Below are 21722 nucleotides of genomic sequence, written 5' to 3' on the forward strand. Positions count from 1 at the left end.
TTGTTACGTTAGGTGTTTGTGTAATATTTATTTGTGCCTTTATGATGATGTTTGGGACCTGTTAGTGATATTTTTGTGATAACTGCACTGTGGTTTAATTTTGTACAAATATTAATAAAGGTTTTCGGTTAGGGATTATTTTCTAAACGTTAACCTTCACAAATGTGTTTAAACATTTAAACGTCACACCCCTAACATACACACACACACAGAGACACACACACCCTTGCTCACTATCTGTTCAGCAGATAACTAGCACCACATAACATACTATCCCATAAGCAATTCATAACTCCCTTAGTTGCACTACATGCTATATACAGTACATTCATAAATGCTGCTTAGAAAGCGCTGTACCCTGTGCTGGATTAGCGAAACAGACAAAAAGCTGGTCACAACTGCGTATATCTTTGGTCCTATCCATATACATGCGTAAAGCGCACACTGGACACAGGCCATGCAACCTCCATTGTTCACTGGAAGCAAACAGAGGAGATGAGAAGGGGAACAGCTCGAAAGCCAGGGACCTGTAAGACATAGGCATAACCTTGGCAGCAAAAGCTGCATTAGGACGTAAAATCACTTTGTAGTCGCCAGGTGCGAACTCCAAACAGGAAGGGTGTACTGATAGCTCCAAGACCATGAGCAGGATAGTCTTGTAGGAAAGGTCCACATACTCCAATGGATCAAACGGAGGCTGACACAGGGCGTCCAGGACCAAAGCCAGGTCCCAGGTCGGAGCCATAGGCTTAGACAATGGTCTGTGCAGAAGCAGAAGCACACCTTTCATGAACCACAACACCAGAGGATGAGACCTCAGGATAGAGCTGTCAATCCCTACATGACGCACTGCAATGGCTGCCATATAAACCTTCAATGTGTAAAGGAAAGCTCTTGCAAGAACATAAAAAAGTCCACCCAAAGAGCACTGAAAAGGAGAAACTCCTTTAACTTGACACAAACCCTCAATCACGTGCCACTTATATGTATACAACCCTCTCGTAGAGGGCGAATTCGCCAACTGTATAGTCGCAATCTTGTTCGAAGGTAAATCCCTAGCCATCAAATTCAACCTATCAGGGGCCAAACCCACAGATCCTATATCTGCAGTTGTGGGAGCCAAACACTCCCGTGCGGCTGGGATAGTAGATCCCGATGACACGGAACCCTCCACGGGTCCCTGCCCAACAGGTAAATGATCCCCGGGAACCACAAGAATAAACAACCGACTGTCCTGCCAGACCTTCTCCACGGTGGCCTGAATCAGGTCCACCGGAGGAAAGGCATAGAGAAGGGTCCAAGGCCACAACAAAGCATCCTTCCTAACCGAGCGCCCAGATCCCTCATTGAGAAGAACATACGACAATGTGTGTTTACTTGCAATGAGTAAAGATCTACTTTGGCCCTGCTGAACCGGTCCCGTATCTAGGCAACCAAAGAGGGGTGCAGGCTCCAGGAAAATAAGTCACCCTGAGCGACAGGAAATGCTCCCTACGAGCAGATAACAGGCCAGGTTTAGGAGAGAGAGAGAGAGAGACCGGGCCCCACCCTGCCTGTTGATGAACGCCACCACCCTCCTGTTGTCAGAACTTACCAACCCATGCTGGGCCTCCAACATCGGACGGAAACGCCTCAGTGCCAGCAAAACAGTCAGTAGCTCTAGGTAACTGATATGCAGCGCACTTTGCGCTGTTGACCAAATCCCTTTTTCCAAGAAGCACACACACAGCGCTTCACATCCCAGTAAAACTGTGTCTGTCGTGATCACCCTGCGGAACACTACCCGGCCCATGAGAACCACCTGCAACAGCAGTCGTAGGTCCCTCCCTTAGGCACAAAGGAGATACCTTGAGCAACCGATGGCAGTGGCAAGATGCATCCAGATGCATAGCAATCACCCAGTGCTGAAACAGACGCATCAACAGAAGTTCCAGAGGCACCATAGCTATCATAGAGGAACCGTGCCAGACAGAGCCGGAATGCGACCCTCCTCTGTTTGGAATAAAGCACATGATTCAGAACCGAGTCCAGAACGAGACCCAGAAACTGGCAAAGAACTTTTATTGTGATTTACTATGAACTGAGACTGAATATGGGAAACCAGCGTGGCAGTGTGAAGCTCCACCTGTTCCTCAACTCCACAACGACCAGCCAATCATCCAGGCCAATACTCTGATCCCCTGGCACTGCACTGTTGCCAAAGCTACCTCCTCCACCATAGAAAATGTGCAGGGCGATAGGGAGAGGCCGAAAGGCAGGACCAGAAACTCGTAGACCACGTCCTCGAAATTAAACCTAAGAAACTTTCTGTGGGGAGGATATATAGACACATGGAAATATGCATCCTTCAGATCTATGGACGGGAACTAATCACTGGAATGCACCGACTGCAATAGCCGGCAAAGTGTGAGCATTTTGAAATTGTAAACCTTAAGGTGCCTGTTTAAAACACGCAAGTCCAGGATTGGATGTAACGTTTCACCTCTCTTGGGAACTAAGAAGTACCCGGCTGTACCAAACAATCTGTACTTCTGACACGGGGACCACCTGAATAGCCTGCTTTTGAAAGAGATAGGAATTCTCCTCTCTCAAGACAGGCGCTAGGACCTCGGGGACCATTGACGTAATGACGCCACAAAAAGGAGGAGGATGCACAGCAAACTGCAGACCGTAACCCCTCGTCATCGTCCTCGTCAACCATGGTGAAACTGCGCATGCCCGCCACTGGGTGGAGCATGCTGCAAGTCTCCCATACATTATCTCTTGAAGGGGCAGAGCGCCACGCTGAGAACTGGGATGAGATTTTTTGGGAGCATGCTTGTTTTCATATCCAGCACTCTTGACAACCGTGTGTCTGAATATGGGAAAGGAACTGTGCTATTATGCCCACACCTGGACAATACTGCACTCTCGATACCACTGAACACAGAGGAACCATGGGTAGAAACAATGTGCTTTTGTGGTACCGCTGTTCTGATACCCGGCCCACATCGGGTTTGCAACTAGTAACTTGCCCCCATAGACTGAGCCACTTGGGAGCACTGTTTCCACTCTTGGGAGCCTCAAGAGCACGCCTCCTCACCGTCCTCCAGCTAGGGTCGCAAGGTCTGCTCCTTCCCCTGCATCGCAGAAGAATCAGCTTTCACCCCGCTCTCCTTCGACCCATCACGGTGTCTGTGCCGAGACTATGCCGCTGCCCAAATCGACCTTGAAGCCACCCCCTGTCCCGAGGCAACCCTCTTCTCGCCTGGACCCAATATGACCCGCGAAGGATCTTATTGGAAAAAAGGACCCGTAGAGCTGAATCCTGTTTTTGTTTCTCCTCGAAACTGGCCTGTAAAGACTCCATAGCTGAGCCCAACAACCTTGTTGGCGAAACTGGCTCATCCAGATACAGCCGCCTGTCCCTGTCATTAACCACACCCTCAGTCTGGTACACTTGGTCTAGCTGATCGGCCGAGAACCGGCACTGTTTATTCAGAAGAATTGTGCTAGGATTCGCTCCCTTGTTAGCCTCTGGAGCTAAGTAACTCACCAGCTTTCCATCCATCGGCGTTGTGCAAATGAGCCCCACTTCCTCCATACCCTTGACATTCAGGAACTCACCATAACCTGGTAGCACCAGCCTGGCTGAATAAGGGGAGTCCGAGGTTGCCTTTATGTAGCTCATCGACAAAATATTGAAACAGAGGTAAGCGATTCTTCACCGCAGAAGGTACAGGAAGTAAATACCTTTCCCCAAACCTGGAAGAGCTCTGCTGCTGGGAGAAGACTGCCAACCCACTCCCAGATGATCTGCCACCCTACGACACAGCTCCATCAAAGGCGCATTAACCACCAATGGTTCACTCTCCCCGGCCGAATCCATATCAAGCCCCGGACTGATATCATCCGATTCACACTCTGAACATCCTCCCGAGCCAACCAGGGATACTATGTCATCCACGGAATCTGGAAGTCCCATAGCCAGCAGCCCCAATCCTCCTGAGCGTGTTTCCACCCCGAGCTAACAGGACAGAACTCGTGATTATCTTTAATTTTCATTGTGAGACCAGATGTCCTAGGGCACGGTCGGAGGTTAAAACTCGGCTGGTTAGCCTTTTTGAACTTATTCTTATCATACTCAAGCAAGGAAGTACTGGCTACACAAGCAAAGCAGAAAGTAGTGTGTTTTTAGCAAACACAAAAACTGATACCAAGACCAAAAATCGCAACATCTAAGGGGAAGAGTACTCTTTCCCAATAACAGACACCTAAGTCGAAGCCGAATCTCGTAGTCTTCGTATGCTTGAAAAGTTTGTAAATTACGTGACACCTTCTTCCTTCAGGCAAGCTGAAGAGCAAAGAATTTAGGAAACAAATGCAAACTCCGGTATTATTGCCAGGAAGATATAATTTGCCCCTTGGGCATGATTTCAGTTTTCTTCAGGTGAATATGATTGGTCATTGACTCCCCATAGTATGTTATACTGAGTGACCGCCTGAAAGGGAACTGTGTACACACCACATTGCAATCTCAACACTATAATATTTGTCATTGGACTGTGAAAAATATGAGCTGGGACACACCTAGAGAAAATTATTTATGTAGAGGTGGTGACTAACGGCAATAAACTAAAAGCTATAAAAAATAAAGACAGTCGCACACTCTATATATAAACTCCCAGTAATTTATTGGGTAAATTGGACTATGACCATGTTGTGGCTCTTCAGTCCAACTCTCCATTGACATGAAGATCATCGCTGTCACTTGTCATATACTTATGGTTTCAGGGATGATTGCCTGATCACAATAGTAGTAGTAGAAAAATAAAGTAATTTCATCTGCACAAGTATAACCCTCACATTTTAGAAAGGGGAACTTCATGAGTAGTTGATCGTGTGAAAGGTTTAATTTATGTCTGTCATAGTACTGACCACTTTAACTATTACAGATCACAGACATGAAAATAATGTACACACACGTGAGTCACAGAGCTACACAGTAATGGCCTGAGGAGAAGCTATTTGTCATACTCTTTTTGACAATAGCAAAGGCATTTTTCAGTCCTATATTGCCAAAGCACAGCTGCCCCCTCAGAAACTAAGTTTTACTTGTGTGGAGATATCTCAATATTGCACCCTGAATGAAAGGGGATACCTAGTCAGTTGGACAACTGAATGATTTCAACCGAAATGTGTCTTTCGCACAAGATAACCGACTAGCTTGGCTGTTTTTGCGCATCGTTTCCCCCCCACACATCTTTTTGGTGTTTTCCTGCCGTAACTGCCTTTTCCCCTGTAATGGAAAGCCTTTTGTAATAGCATGCCATAACAGATATAGATGGGGGAAGATGTGGGTATCATCCTGGGTATGTGACTGACAGTCAAAGAGACGTATCTGAGGAGGATGGCAATATGATCTAATGCCCCGTAGTATCAAATCAGAGAGGAGGAAACTCTCCACTTTAGAGATTGGGCTCCTGAGTGGCGCAGCGGTCTAAGGCACTGCATCTCAGTGCTAGAGGCGTCACTACAGACACTCTGGTTTGATTCCAGGCTGTATCACAACCGGCCGTGATTGGAAGTCCCATAGGGCGGCGCACAATTGGCCCAGCATCGTCCATTGTAAATAAGAATTTGTTCTTAACTGACTTGCCTAGTTGAATAAAGGTTAAATAAAATGAAATAAAAGAGATGGGGCTGCACCTTTCTGTCAGCTGCCTGCGGTTGTCAGGAAAAGCAATTATTTGTTGCTAAGCAGATCCCCCCCCGGCAACAAGCACAAAGCTCATTGAGTCCAAGGAGAGCACTTTTACTGCCATAGTGACATCAGCGCAGAAGATGGATACAGAGCTCCCTGGCATTCAGTTTTCTAAGACGGACACTTGGTTTGCATGCACTCTGGAGTGGAATATCTGTGCCTACAGGTCCTTGGTACACTCTAATGGGCTGGTATATTATGGATTTTCACTGGTGTGAAGTTTAGTTTTCAGCAGAGGTTTTCAGACAGGAGTACACAAAGACAGGAGTACACAAAGAGTGTGGCAAAGAGGCAAACAAGGGTCAAGAGAAGGAACGAGATTCTGGTTATTTTAACTTAAATAAATGCCCTCCGTATGCACCTGAGTTTGTGTATTATGTATGCAAGAACTTGAAATGACCAAACGCTCTATCACCAAATGGTTAGATGTATAGGAAATTCTCAGTAGTGTGTTTTTACCCAGTTCATCAGGGCCGGTGAGAAGTGATTCCAGTGAGTGTATTTTAAGTTTAAAAAATCATATAAAAAATGCATGACTAACATCCACACATAGAAACATGGGAATAGTGTGCTACATTACAATTAATGCCAAGTACTGTGTGTGTGGGAGAAAAGTGCATGTGCTTTTGGGTGTAAACTATACTTTAAAACACATGCTGCACATTTAATCTGGCGCATACATAATTAAAATGTATGCTTATATACTGTAAATGATTAATGGATTGCAGTTGTAGACAGAAAAACATTTTTCTTACATTTTTGAAAGCTATCTCATAATGAAGAATGAAGCATTTAATCAGTTCTCAAACTGCATTGCTGTAATTTTAATTATTGGAATGAAAGGCTGAGGAAGCTCATTGAAAGACTGAGGATAGCTCATTTTAATGTTATTCATGAGTAAAAACAACATTCTTTCTATACAAAGAAGCTCAGGATTTGTGAAACACAGGACTTTGACACTGTGAAGAGTTAAAGGTTTCTTGTCGGAGGACAAAAGATGACATCAACATTGTAAAAACACCAGCATTACGCAATATGACTCTATACTTGCACTTAGCACTATTACTCTGGACATGTACTGTGGCCATTGTCATGGATGACCTAATCTACAGTGCCCTGTTTTTGTCTCTCAGAATATTAATATGAACCCAACAACAACACATTACAGCATGGGAAAATAGTCAGAATTGGAGCACTCAAACCAAACAGAAAAGAGTTGTCTCTTTGACATCCACCAGTTACTATTCTCTCTCAAAATACATACAGTACCAGTCAAATGTTTAGACACACCTACTCATTCAAGTTTTTTTTTAAATTTGTATTATTTTCTACATTGAATATTAGTGAAGAGATCAAAACTAGGAAATAACACATATGGAATCATGTAGTAACCAAGAGTGTTAAACAAATCAAAATATATTTATATTTTAGATTCTTCAAAGTATCCACCATTTGCCTTGATGACAGCTTTGCACACTCTTGACATTCTCTCAACCAGATTCACCTGGAATGCTTTTCCAACAGTCTTGAAGGAGTTCCCACATATGCTGAGCACTTGTTGGCTACTTTTCCTTCACTCTGTGGTCCAACTCATCCCAAACCATCTCAATTAGGTTGAGGTCGGGTTGATTGTGGAGGCCAGGTCATCTGACACAGCACTCCATCACTCTCGTTCTTGGTCAAATAGCCCTTACACAGTCTGGAGGTGTCCTGTTGAAATACAAATGATAGTCCCACTAAGCGCAAACCAGATGGGATGGCGTATCGCTGCAGAATTCTGTGGTAGCCATGCTGGTGTGCCTTGAAATCTAAATAAATCACTGACAATGTCACCAGCAAAGCACCTCCACACCATCACACCTCCTCCTCCATGCTTCACGGTGGGAACCACACATGCGGAGATCATCCGTTCACCTACTCTGCATCTCACAAAGACACAGCGTTTGGAATCAAAAATCTCAAATTTGTACTCATCAGACCAAAGGACAGATTTCCACTGGTCTAATGTCCGTTGCTTGTGTTTCTTGTCCCAAGCAAGTATCTTCTTCTTGGTGTCCTTTAGTAGTGGTTTCTTTGCAGCGATTAGACCATGAATCCCTGATTCACTCTGTATTCTGAACAGTTGATGTTGAGATGTGTCTGTTACTTGAACTGTGAAGTGTTTGCGACTGCACTTGAAGAAACTTTCAAAGTTCTTGAAATTTTCCGTATTGTCTGACCTTCATGTCTTAAAGTAATGATGGACTGTTGTTTCTCTTTGCTTATTTGAGCTGTTCTTGCCATAATATGGACTTGGTCTTTTTCCAAATAGGGCTATCTTCTGTATACCACCCCTACCTTGTCACAACACAACTGATTGGCACAACCACAATAAGAAGGAAAGAAATTCCACAAATGATCTTTTCACAAGGCACACCTGTTAATTGAAATGCATTCCAGGTGACTACCTCATGAAGATGGTTTAGAGAATGCCAAGAGTGTGCAAAGCGGTCGTCAAGAGTAAGGGTGGCTACTTTGAAGAATCTCAAATATAAAATGTATTTTGATTTGTTTAACACTTCTTTGGTTACTACATCCCATATGTGTTATTCCATATGTGTTATTTGATAGTTTTGATGTCTTCACTATTATTCTACAATATAGAAAATAGTAAAAATAAAGAAATAATTTAAAACCTTGAATGAGTAGGTATGTCCAAACTGTGGCTGGTACTGTATAAATTGGTTGACCTATTCTACAGTGCCCTGAGTTTTTTCTGAACCTAAAAACAACACGTTACAGTTTGGGAAAATCGTTACAACCAGAGCACTCAAACCAAACAAAGACAGGAGAGAAAAGGAGAGTATCCATGAAAAATAAACAGCTTTACTGTTCACTGTCAAAATACAGAGCTATCGCTATCCATAACTTGTCAGCACAATCTCATAACCTGTCCAAACCACCAACATAGCTCCAGTGAGAGGCCAAGTCAGGGCTATTCCCATTAGAACAGTTTGGAGACAGCTATCTTTTTAAATTCATGAGGCTCACTGAAAGAGAGTAAAATACCACTAGAAGTGAACTTATGAAGGACCTCCAGGCGCAGAATGCTCTGCTTATTATATATTTAAAACCCAAAGTTATGCCTCAAGGCAAACAGGCAACTATAGACAGACCTCCAGAGATGCAGTGTGAAACCAGTGTTCAGGGGATAGAAACAATTCAGAAAAATCTTTTCAAAGTTGTAGTAATGCTCAAGTATACTGCTGATGAGAATAGATCTTTGGTAGGGGGTCTTATACATTCATGACAATGAATACTTCTTCAGACGATTGAGAAAAGACACCAAAAAATAGCCAATATACACACTTTCTCCTCATCTGCCTTTCTGAGCTCCTCTAAATCCTCATTTTGAAGTGAGGGAATACTTTTTTTGGAGAGATTAAAGATGAAATTCTGACTCATGAAAAATGTTTACACTCTAAAACCTCCAATTCTCTTGTACCTCTGCCTCAGCCTGTCTTTAAAGCAGTGTCCTTCTCGGGTGTCAGAAATGTGGGTGTTAAGTTGGTTTGCCTGTTGACAGAGTGTGTGGTGCAGCTGAGGGAGTCATGGACCAGAGCACTTCAGACACAGAAACAGACACAGAGTAACACGTGTCAGGAGTTAGACACTGGAACAAGGATAACTGTCCAGATGTCACACCCGCACACACACACACACACCAAACACACTGCACCCATATAACAGTGAAGTCTTAATCAAAGATGATCTTCTGTGTGTGCTAAGAGTCAGGCATTGGCTTCCCTCTTAGCTGGCTAGAATGGGAAATCACCTTTTGTTGTTTGTGCATTTACATTTTTCATTGAGTTGATCACGCAACTGACAATTATCAATGCTCATCACCAACGAGGGACTAGTATTTTGTAAATAGAAGGTTCAACTCATCACCATCACTGGAATCCTAGTTGTGAAAGTAAATTACTTTCAACTTGATTGATGATCGGGGTTTCCTGATAACTGTGTTACGTGATTTAATATTTGTTTTATATTTGTATGTGATTTAAATGAAACATATTTCTGAAAGAAGTGAAGGGAATTTAATTCCAATCTCAACGGGCTATACAAGAAGAGTGCAGAGATAGTTTAAAATGTCACACTAAGATTAGAGGCATTGAGGGACTCAAATGCATTAAATTACACAGCCTGGCCGAAGCTTATGGGTCAAGAGAGACAATACAGTACAATACTACATAGTAAAGCATACATACCGCGGCTTTCAACGTACTGCTGTTGAGAGTTGTAATAGTAGAATGCACAAGGTGCAATTTCAAAATGTGGTAGTACATTGGCAGTCATTCACTAGAGCTATTTATAACCGGTCAGAAATTTCCAGTTGATTAACTACTGGCGATGTTAGCTAAATAGGTCAATTAGGCTAACCAGCTATCTAAATCTTGTAGTTATCATGGCCAGATTACATCCCCAGTTGCCTTGACCCTCGGGGGGCACCCATTGATTTTGTTCAGTCACTCAGGTTTCATATGAACACAGATCACATGGCAAAATTTGTAGAATTGCAGGAAATTAGCTTTAAAATGGCAAAAGTTGATCTCTGCCAACAAGAGGGGTTTGAACAATTCGGGGTTGCATGGGTTGCGAGGTGGAGGTTTGTTACTATGCCGATAAATGACAATATCCATCCGGACCTTTGCCATCTAGGAAAATTGTGTGACCGGATATTCTCAAATAGTAGTTGAGTACCCTGCAGTAAAGTGTTAGCTAACCATGTGTACGAAGCTGCAGAAACACTATATAATGACACAGGAGGTTAGTGGCACCTTAATTGGGGAGGACAGGCTTGTGGTAAAGGCTGGAGCGGAATTCGTGGAATGGTATCAAATACATCAAACACATGGTTTCCCTGATGCCATTCCATTTCCTCCATTCCGGCCATTATTATGGTATATATATATATGTATGTATATCCTCCACTCTGCAGCCTCCACTGATTGAAATGCAAGATTGACTGTGAACATGATGTAGGTGGCTGGGCTGGATCACGGTGCTACACGCATTCTATTGAGTTAAAGATTTACTATGAAATGCTGCTGGGCCGCTGAGAAAAATAACATCAATGAGACTCGAGTTGTAAATCTGGACGGCAGGACAGAACCGTGGTGGACTGAGGTAAAATTCCACCTGGTCTTAGTCAATACACAATGGAAGAGGCCAAATCTATTGTTCTGTGACATAATTTGAGGTGACATAATTTGCTCATGCTATCCATTTGTTGTCTACCTGAAGTTGATTCCAGATGACCAGGGGGGGGGGGGGGGGGGGGTCGGCCATTATAAAGAGCACTTCCTGGTGGTTATATCCTAATGGGATGCAATTACAGAACATTCTACATAACGCGTACTTTAATTGGGCCCTCATCATGGCATGATCCCAGGAACAGATGGTCTGCATTTATCAGGGTGTGATAGCAGGTGTACGGCACTGGTATGGCTTCCTATAGCGCTACACTACCTAGCTATAGACCTAGCTATAGTTTGTACTCTATAATGTATTGTAGATATTACATTGACCATGCAAAATGGGCATGTTTGGTATTATCCGATATAGCACTAATAAACTGCTCGCAATGTTAAAATAGATCCAGCTATGGCCGTTTAGCCAGCAGTTCCGTTACCGTTAAGCGAGGTCAGGCAAGTTCAGCCCAGTGTTTGGTTCCTCTGAGCCTGGCCCTGGTCAGCGACTAGAGGACTAGCTCTATTACGCAGCCACTCACCCATGCAGGTTTACTGGTATCGGTTTCCTGACATTAAATGGATTGGATATGGCCCTCATTGCCCACTTGGGGATGCCCCATACCTGGGTTTCTCTCTTTCCATTCCATTAATGCTTCCCACTCTCTGTGCTGGCCTCGTGTGCCATTAATACAGGTAACGAGTGGAGGACATAGGAGCCTCTTAAAGAAGAAGTTACAGGTCTGTGAGAGCCAGAAATCTTGCTTGTTTGTAGGTGACCAAATACTTATTTTCCACCATAATTTGCAAATAAATTGATTAAAAATCCTACAATGTGATTTTCAGGATTTTTTTCCTTCTCATTTTGTCTGTCATATTTGAAGTGTACCTATGATGAAAATTACAGGCCTCTCATCTTTTTAAGTGGGAGAACTTGCACAATTGGTGGCTGACTAAATACTTTTTTGCCCCACTCTGTATATATTCCATAAAAAATCTGCCGTTTCCAGCTACAATAGTCATTTACAACATTAACAATGTCTACACTTTATTTCTGTTCAATTTGATGTTATTTTAATGTACAAAAAATGTGCTTTTCTTTCAAATACAAGGACATTTCTAAGTGACCCCAAACTTTTGAACGGTAGTGTACATAGCATACACATCAAACAGACATATGAGTCACACATTCTGATGGGATCAAACCGCTGTAGATCAGTATTCCATCCCTCCATCAGCCAACCTCAGTATTTACTTCTGGCTGAGTGATCACTAAGTGGGGTTAGGGACTCCCAGGCTACTTCCCCCATACATGGATGTCCGCTCCCATCATGCTCATGAGGAATAACTGGCACACAATTGGATGTGTCATGTCATTATTCACTACCGAGGCCAATGGCTGGTGAGCAGCGGAATGCTTTTCAAAAAGACATTTCCCTGTGTGCGAGGAAAGACCTCAAAGGAGCGTGTGTGCGTGTGTGTGTGTGTGTTTTTGTTTCAATTAATTATTGTGTGTGTGTGTTCGTTTGAGCACCAGCGGAGAGAGAGTGAGAGTGTTTCGGTGTATATAGTGCGACTGCTCCACATCATCTCATCCAAAATGTATTTTTAGCATGGTTATTTCGACAGCCCTCCAAGGAGAGGAGGAGTCTGTTTTCTAGTTTGAGAGCTAGTGTTCTTTTGTTCTCAGGCACACCTCAGCTTCCTACACTACATACAGTACAGATACTCTCCGTCTTTCTGCCAACCAGCAGCCTTCTTAGGGCTTCTAATTGTCCCAAGCAATAAATCAGTGGGGGCAGGTAGCCTAGTGGTTAGAGTGTTGGGCCAGAAAGGTTGCTAGATCGAATCCCCGAGCTGACAAGGTAAAAATCTGTTGTTCTGCCCCTGAACAAGGCAGTTAACCCACTGTTCCTAGGCTGTCATTGTAAGTAAGAATTTGTTCTTAACTGACTTGCCTAGTTAAATAAAGGTTAAATAAAATAAAAAATCTCACTTCCCACAGATTAAATATTAATTTGATGTTAATTAAGCCCTATTTCCCAGGGTGGGAACTCGCCTGTGTGTGCTCAGGAGGGATCCACGTGAACAAGTGAGAAACCTTGTTCCCATTTGCAACAAGATGCAGTGATATCATGTTCACTATTTATTTTAATATACTGTTCTGCTTTAACTTGCTAATGTAGGGCCAAAGAACAAATCCTACTCACAGGATAAGGGACTTTACTGTAATGTTAGATCGATGTGCAGTACCTATTGGCAAAGAGCTCTACACTGCATATGAAATAAAATAACACCTTTCAATCTTCTCTAATTCTCTCTCTTTCTATCTGTCTCTATCTCTCTCCCTCGCTTCCTCCCTCTCCTCCAGATCCCAGTCATGACAGGGGCCTTCATGGACTCCTCACCCAATGACAACTACAGTGCCGACCACTCGCTCTTCAACTCCTCGGCCAGCGTCCACGCTGCCTCTGCGGCTGCCTCAGCCCAGGCCCAGCAGGATGACCAGTCTTCGTCCAGTGATGCCATCTGGCTCTGGATTGCCATCATCGCTACTATCGGCAACATTGTGGTGGTGGGAGTGGTCTACGCATTCACCTTCTGATCCATCTCTCCTTGACGCCCACCTAGCCAAAAATTAGAGAGCCTCCCCATGGGAGAACGTGATAAAAGACAAAGGACAAATATCACATACCGAATTATCAAAGGGCTCTGGGATGCGGATGCTGGCTATGGTGTGGGGGTTCTATAGTTGAAGCTTCAGCATCATTCACTTTCAATAGAAAAAAGTTTCAGGATACGAACAGTATACACAGTACGCAAGTTCAACTGGAGGCAGAAGGGTATTTTCAACTTTAGTCGCCTAATTTTCAGTGGACATCATGCTCCTGAATGTTGTTGTGTTGCATTGTGGGGCTGAAGGGGCTTACAGATACATACAGGGTGAACTGGACCATCTTAAAATGTCCCCCAGATAGAAGAGAGGCAATTAAGAGGAGTGCTGCTTAATTATTGGGATGAACAGAGACGTGACTCTTAAAACATTTATGGGACTCTGGGATTACTTCTGCATTAGCCATGTGCTCAGCTTCTTACAGCATGTTATCTGTTCTGCCAAAGGAAGGCTCAAAGTATTAGCTTTCCTTTGTAATATCGACAGAAAATGGACCAACGGACACTGGCTTTAATGAAACATTCCTGCATCATCCTTTTGGATCCGCCAACTGATATTGCTTCTCAGTTTCTTTAGCAATGCCACACCAGTTTATGGTCCAATAAAGACAATCACTCACCGTCTAATTTACTCTGATCACAACAGCAAATTCTTCGTCTGAAACATTACTTATTACACTAAACAATACATCTATCAAAGACATTTAACTTTTTTACAACAAATCTCAGTATACGACTGAGGCAGACTTGAAAGATATAAGCACAGTTTACATGAGCAGGAAAAATCCTGTACAGCTTTATTTTGTCAAAGCTTAATTGTTATTTAGCTACCTTCTTTGGAGTCTTTACGTGCTGTATGATCTAAATAAGTGGGGTAATAGAAAGGCTGGGCGTTTTTCTATCTGTTTCCTACAAGCTGGGTTCTTTACATTCAGAACTGTGCAGTGAAATAGCTTTGTGCTGCGGTATGTTCAAAGGCAGTTGTTACAATGGCGATTAATCCACGTCCCTTAATTGAGAATATTAACAGGCTCTTTTCAAGACGCGAGCGAGGCCCCTGGTGTCACCACAACACACATTCTAGTGTACATGGATGTCAGGGAGATCATTTCTTTAGGTTATCACAGTGACAGTGCTATGAGTTTGTATCAAAATGATTGGCTGATTTCTGTCTAGAACGGAACTGAAAAGAACATACAATACCCACTAAATGATGATGGAGATTGCTTGGTAAATGTGATGGTTTGATAAAAACATGCTCAATCTCAGCCTCTAAGCTTTCTGTTCCGCTGAGAAGAGCTGATACAGGAAAGAGTCGCTCCTTTCTTGATTTTCTTTTGTCTTCTTTCAAGGAGATGGTTGTTCTTGAATGTTGTCTGGCTTGCCTCATAAGCTGTAGGTGTAATTATCTAAGAGAGAGTGATAAACATCTATTTGAGCCAAGTTCTCTATTATAGCCAGTGAGTTATATCAGCCACATTATCTAATGAATTATGAATAATATTCGGATGCTGAAGTGAATAGCCATTTTCTTGTGTATACATCCCCCACTCTTGAGCTGATGCAGAATGTCAACCCACTGGGCACAGACGTCATTGAAACAAAAACAACGTTGATTCAACCAGTGTGTGCCCAGTGGGAAAATGTATTCCATCAACCTTTTTGACATCTTTTTGTAACATGATATATTATTTTAAGCTACAGGGCATCATGTAGTGTTATCGATAAACTATTTAAGGATCTTGGTAGGGGCTGTTAGTATTCAATTATATGTCTTATGTGATCTTGATAAAATAAGACTTTGTAGTAAGACTATCTACTGTAAAAGGTTGTAGAGGGTTTCTCATGTCATGGTACACACTGTACGTATTGGTATTTCTACAACATACGCTAAGAACTTACTTACATTACCCAACTATGATAGAACTTTCAACAAATTGTAATATTTAAATCCCCAAATTAGGAGGTGATAATATAATGTTGAGATAAGGTCTTCCAAAGACCGTTACTTTATTTTCTAATAAGAGGTGAATGTGTGAGTGTTTAGCAATGTTGTAATTCACATAAATTACACAATATAATTTTTTGTAAGAACATCTATTACTATTAAAGTTTCAGGGTTGCTGTATATGTCTACATAAATCCTTATTGCATGAAAAATGTCCCATTAAATCCAACAGGGAAACTCATCAACAGAAGTGTTACTTTAACACTGTACAGTGGCACTCATATGTATTGCGAGAGTGTTAAATGTAACACCTTCTGAGCAAAATGTACACTGGGGGGAAATTAATAGAGATCTCACCATAAGATTTAGGGTTCGATTCAATCCGTGACGCTGAAGTTCAGCGCTAAAGCACGATTGACATTTAAAGCAATGTTCCTGTGTTCACGGAGACCGCAATCACGGTAAACGCTGCATACGGTATATCGGCTCAATTGGAAATTACCTTAAAATGTCAAGCGCACCATAGCAGTGAACTTCTGCGATACGGATTGAATGAAACCCATACCCTATGCATAACACAATATATCACATTAGTAGAGATAGGCTTTTCAGTGTGTTTGTGAGACACAAGCCTGACAGGTGATGCATTTGTTCTGAGAGACAAGCTCCTGGCACTGCTTCCTACTGAAGGTATATGCACTGGAACTGCTCCCTACTGAAGGTATATGCACTGGCACTGCTCCCTACTGAAGGTATATGCACTGGAACTGCTCCCTACTGAAGGTATATGCACTGGCACTGCTCCCTACTGAAGGTATATGCACTGGAACTGCTCCCTACTGAAGGTATATGCACTGGCACTGCTCCCTACTGAAGGTATATGCACTGGAACTGCTCCCTACTGAAGGTATATGCACTGGCACTGCTCCCTACTGAAGGTATATGCACTGGCACTGCTCCCTACTGAAGGTATATGCACTGGCACTGCTCCCTACTGAAGGTATATGCACTGGAACTGCTCCTTACTGAAGGTATATGCACTGGCACTGCTTCCTACTGAAGGTATATGCACTGGAACTGCTCCCTACTGAAGGTATATGCACTGGCACTGCTCCCTACTGAAGGTATATGCACTGGCACTGCTTCCTACTGAAGGTATATGCACTGGAACTGCTCCCTACTGAAGGTATATGCACTGGCACTGCACCCTACTGAAGGTATATGCACTGGAACTGCTCCTTACTGAAGGTATATGCACTGGCACTGCTTCCTACTGAAGGTATATGCACTGGCACTGCTCCCTACTGAAGGTATATGCACTGGAACTGCTCCCTACTGAAGGTATATGCACTGGCACTGCTTCCTACTGAAGGTATATGCACTGGCACTGCTTCCTACTGAAGGTATATGCACTGGAACTGCTCCCTACTGAAGGTATATGCACTGGCACTGCTTCCTACTGAAGGTATATGCACTGGCACTGCTCCCTACTGAAGGTATATGCACTGGAGCTGCTCCCTACTGAAGGTATATGCACTGGCACTGCTCCCTACTGAAGGTATATGCACTGGCACTGCTCCCTACTGAAGGTATATGCACTGGCACTGCTTCCTACTGAAGGTATATGCACTGGAACTGCTCCCTACTGAAGGTATATGCACTGGAACTGCTCCCTACTGAAGGTATATGCACTGGCACTGCTCCCTACTGAAGGTATATGCACTGGCACTGCTCCCTACTGAAGGTATATGCACTGGCACTGCTTCCTACTGAAGGTATATGCACTGGCACTGCTTCCTACTGAAGGTATATGCACTGGCACTGCATCCTACTGAAGGTATATGCACTGGCACTGCTCCCTACTGAAGGTATATGCACTGGCACTGCTTCCTACTGAAGGTATATGCACTGGAACTGCTCCCTACTGAAGGTATATGCACTGGCACTGCATCCTACTGAAGGTATATGCACTGGAACTGCTCCCTACTGAAGGTATATGCACTGGAACTGCTCCCTACTGAAGGTGTATGCACTGGCACTGCATCCTACTGAAGGTATATGCACTGGCACTGCTCCCTACTGAATTTATATGCACTGGAACTGCTCCCTACTGAATTTATATGCACTGGAACTGCTCCCTGCTGAAGGTATATGCACTGGAACTGCTTCCTACTGAAGGTATATGCACTGGAACTGTTCCCTACTGAAGGTATATGCACTGGCACTGCATCCTACTGAAGGTGTATGCACTGGAACTGCTTCCTACTGAAGGTATATGCACTGGCACTGCATCCTACTGAAGGTATATGCACTGGCACTGCTCCCTACTGAAGGTATATGCACTGGAACTGCTCCCTACTGAAGGTATATGCACTGGCACTGCTTCCTACTGAAGGTATATGCACTGGCACTGCATCCTACTGAAGGTATATGCACTGGCACTGCTCCCTACTGAATCTATATGCACTGGAACTGCTCCCTACTGAAGGTATATGCACTGGCACTGCTTCCTACTGAAGGTATATGCACTGGCACTGCATCCTACTGAAGGTATATGCACTGGCACTGCTCCCTACTGAATGTATATGCACTGGAACTGCTCCCTACTGAAGGTATATGCACTGGCACTGCTTCCTACTGAAGGTATATGCACTGGCAATGCTTCCTACTGAAGGTATATGCACTGGCACTGCTCCCTACTGAAGGTATATGCACTGGAACTGCTCCCTACTGAAGGTATATGCACTGGCACTGCTTCCTACTGAAGGTATATGCACTGGCACTGCTCCCTACTGAAGGTATATGCACTGGCACTGCTTCCTACTGAAGGTATATGCACTGGCACTGCTCCCTACTGAAGGTATATGCACTGGAACTGCTCCCTACTGAAGGTATATGCACTGGCACTGCTCCCTACTGAAGGTATATGCACTGGAACTGCTCCCTACTGAAGGTATATGCACTGGCACTGCTCCCTACTGAAGGTATATGCACTGGAACTGCTCCCTACTGAAGGTATATGCACTGGCACTGCTCCCTACTGAAGGTATATGCACTGGCACTGCTCCCTACTGAAGGTATATGCACTGGCACTGCTCCCTACTGAAGGTATATGCACTGGAACTGCTCCTTACTGAAGGTATATGCACTGGCACTGCTTCCTACTGAAGGTATATGCACTGGAACTGCTCCCTACTGAAGGTATATGCACTGGCACTGCTCCCTACTGAAGGTATATGCACTGGAACTGCTCCCTACTGAAGGTATATGCACTGGCACTGCTCCCTACTGAAGGTATATGCACTGGAACTGCTCCCTACTGAAGGTATATGCACTGGCACTGCTCCCTACTGAAGGTATATGCACTGGAACTGCTCCCTACTGAAGGTATATGCACTGGCACTGCTCCCTACTGAAGGTATATGCACTGGCACTGCTCCCTACTGAAGGTATATGCACTGGCACTGCTCCCTACTGAAGGTATATGCACTGGAACTGCTCCTTACTGAAGGTATATGCACTGGCACTGCTTCCTACTGAAGGTATATGCACTGGAACTGCTCCCTACTGAAGGTATATGCACTGGCACTGCTCCCTACTGAAGGTATATGCACTGGCACTGCTTCCTACTGAAGGTATATGCACTGGAACTGCTCCCTACTGAAGGTATATGCACTGGCACTGCACCCTACTGAAGGTATATGCACTGGAACTGCTCCTTACTGAAGGTATATGCACTGGCACTGCTTCCTACTGAAGGTATATGCACTGGCACTGCTCCCTACTGAAGGTATATGCACTGGAACTGCTCCCTACTGAAGGTATATGCACTGGCACTGCTTCCTACTGAAGGTATATGCACTGGCACTGCTTCCTACTGAAGGTATATGCACTGGAACTGCTCCCTACTGAAGGTATATGCACTGGCACTGCTTCCTACTGAAGGTATATGCACTGGCACTGCTCCCTACTGAAGGTATATGCACTGGAGCTGCTCCCTACTGAAGGTATATGCACTGGCACTGCTCCCTACTGAAGGTATATGCACTGGCACTGCTCCCTACTGAAGGTATATGCACTGGCACTGCTTCCTACTGAAGGTATATGCACTGGAACTGCTCCCTACTGAAGGTATATGCACTGGAACTGCTCCCTACTGAAGGTATATGCACTGGCACTGCTCCCTACTGAAGGTATATGCACTGGCACTGCTCCCTACTGAAGGTATATGCACTGGCACTGCTTCCTACTGAAGGTATATGCACTGGCACTGCTTCCTACTGAAGGTATATGCACTGGCACTGCATCCTACTGAAGGTATATGCACTGGCACTGCTCCCTACTGAAGGTATATGCACTGGCACTGCTTCCTACTGAAGGTATATGCACTGGAACTGCTCCCTACTGAAGGTATATGCACTGGCACTGCTTCCTACTGAAGGTATATGCACTGGAACTGCTCCCTACTGAAGGTATATGCACTGGCACTGCACCCTACTGAAGGTATATGCACTGGAACTGCTCCTTACTGAAGGTATATGCACTGGCACTGCTTCCTACTGAAGGTATATGCACTGGCACTGCTCCCTACTGAAGGTATATGCACTGGAACTGCTCCCTACTGAAGGTATATGCACTGGCACTGCTTCCTACTGAAGGTATATGCACTGGCACTGCTTCCTACTGAAGGTATATGCACTGGAACTGCTCCCTACTGAAGGTATATGCACTGGCACTGCTTCCTACTGAAGGTATATGCACTGGCACTGCTCCCTACTGAAGGTATATGCACTGGAGCTGCTCCCTACTGAAGGTATATGCACTGGCACTGCTCCCTACTGAAGGTATATGCACTGGCACTGCTCCCTACTGAAGCTATATGCACTGGCACTGCTTCCTACTGAAGGTATATGCACTGGAACTGCTCCCTACTGAAGGTATATGCACTGGAACTGCTCCCTACTGAAGGTATATGCACTGGCACTGCTCCCTACTGAAGGTATATGCACTGGCACTGCTCCCTACTGAAGGTATATGCACTGGCACTGCTTCCTACGGAAGGTATATGCACTGGCACTGCTTCCTACTGAAGGTATATGCACTGGCACTGCATCCTACTGAAGGTATATGCACTGGCACTGCTCCCTACTGAAGGTATATGCACTGGCACTGCTTCCTACTGAAGGTATATGCACTGGAACTGCTCCCTACTGAAGGTATATGCACTGGCACTGCATCCTACTGAAGGTATATGCACTGGAACTGCTCCCTACTGAAGGTATATGCACTGGAACTGCTCCCTACTGAAGGTATATGCACTGGCACTGCATCCTACTGAAGGTATATGCACTGGCACTGCTCCCTACTGAATTTATATGCACTGGAACTGCTCCCTACTGAATTTATATGCACTGGAACTGCTCCCTGCTGAAGGTATATGCACTGGAACTGCTTCCTACTGAAGGTATATGCACTGGAACTGTTCCCTACTGAAGGTATATGCACTGGCACTGCATCCTACTGAAGGTGTATGCACTGGAACTGCTTCCTACTGAAGGTATATGCACTGGCACTGCATCCTACTGAAGGTATATGCACTGGCACTGCTCCCTACTGAAGGTATATGCACTGGAACTGCTCCCTACTGAAGGTATATGCACTGGCACTGCTTCCTACTGAAGGTATATGCACTGGCACTGCATCCTACTGAAGGTATATGCACTGGCACTGCTCCCTACTGAATCTATATGCACTGGAACTGCTCCCTACTGAAGGTATATGCACTGGCACTGCTTCCTACTGAAGGTATATGCACTGGCACTGCATCCTACTGAAGGTATATGCACTGGCACTGCTCCCTACTGAATGTATATGCACTGGAACTGCTCCCTACTGAAGGTATATGCACTGGCACTGCTTCCTACTGAAGGTATATGCACTGGCAATGCTTCCTACTGAAGGTATATGCACTGGCACTGCTCCCTACTGAAGGTATATGCACTGGAACTGCTCCCTACTGAAGGTATATGCACTGGCACTGCTTCCTACTGAAGGTATATGCACTGGCACTGCTCCCTACTGAAGGTATATGCACTGGCACTGCTTCCTACTGAAGGTATATGCACTG

General features: G+C 44.4%; 1 protein-coding gene across 2 annotated transcripts in view; it reads left to right on the forward strand.

Moving 5' to 3' along the window:
- The window catches only part of LOC139563652 (uncharacterized protein C14orf132-like), a 71155-nt gene extending 55380 nt beyond the window's left edge, over positions 1-15775 (forward strand). For both annotated transcript variants that reach the window (XM_071382496.1, XM_071382497.1), the window contains exon 2: positions 13346-15775. In XM_071382496.1, the coding sequence (XP_071238597.1) occupies positions 13346-13579 (234 nt within the window). In that variant the 3' untranslated portion in view covers positions 13580-15775. The remainder of the gene's footprint in view (positions 1-13345) is intronic.
- The last annotated feature ends 5947 nt before the right edge of the window (positions 15776-21722 follow it).

The sequence above is a fragment of the Salvelinus alpinus genome, chromosome 34 (assembly GCF_045679555.1).
Source record: "Salvelinus alpinus chromosome 34, SLU_Salpinus.1, whole genome shotgun sequence".
In the NCBI taxonomy this organism is placed as follows: domain Eukaryota; kingdom Metazoa; phylum Chordata; class Actinopteri; order Salmoniformes; family Salmonidae; genus Salvelinus; species Salvelinus alpinus.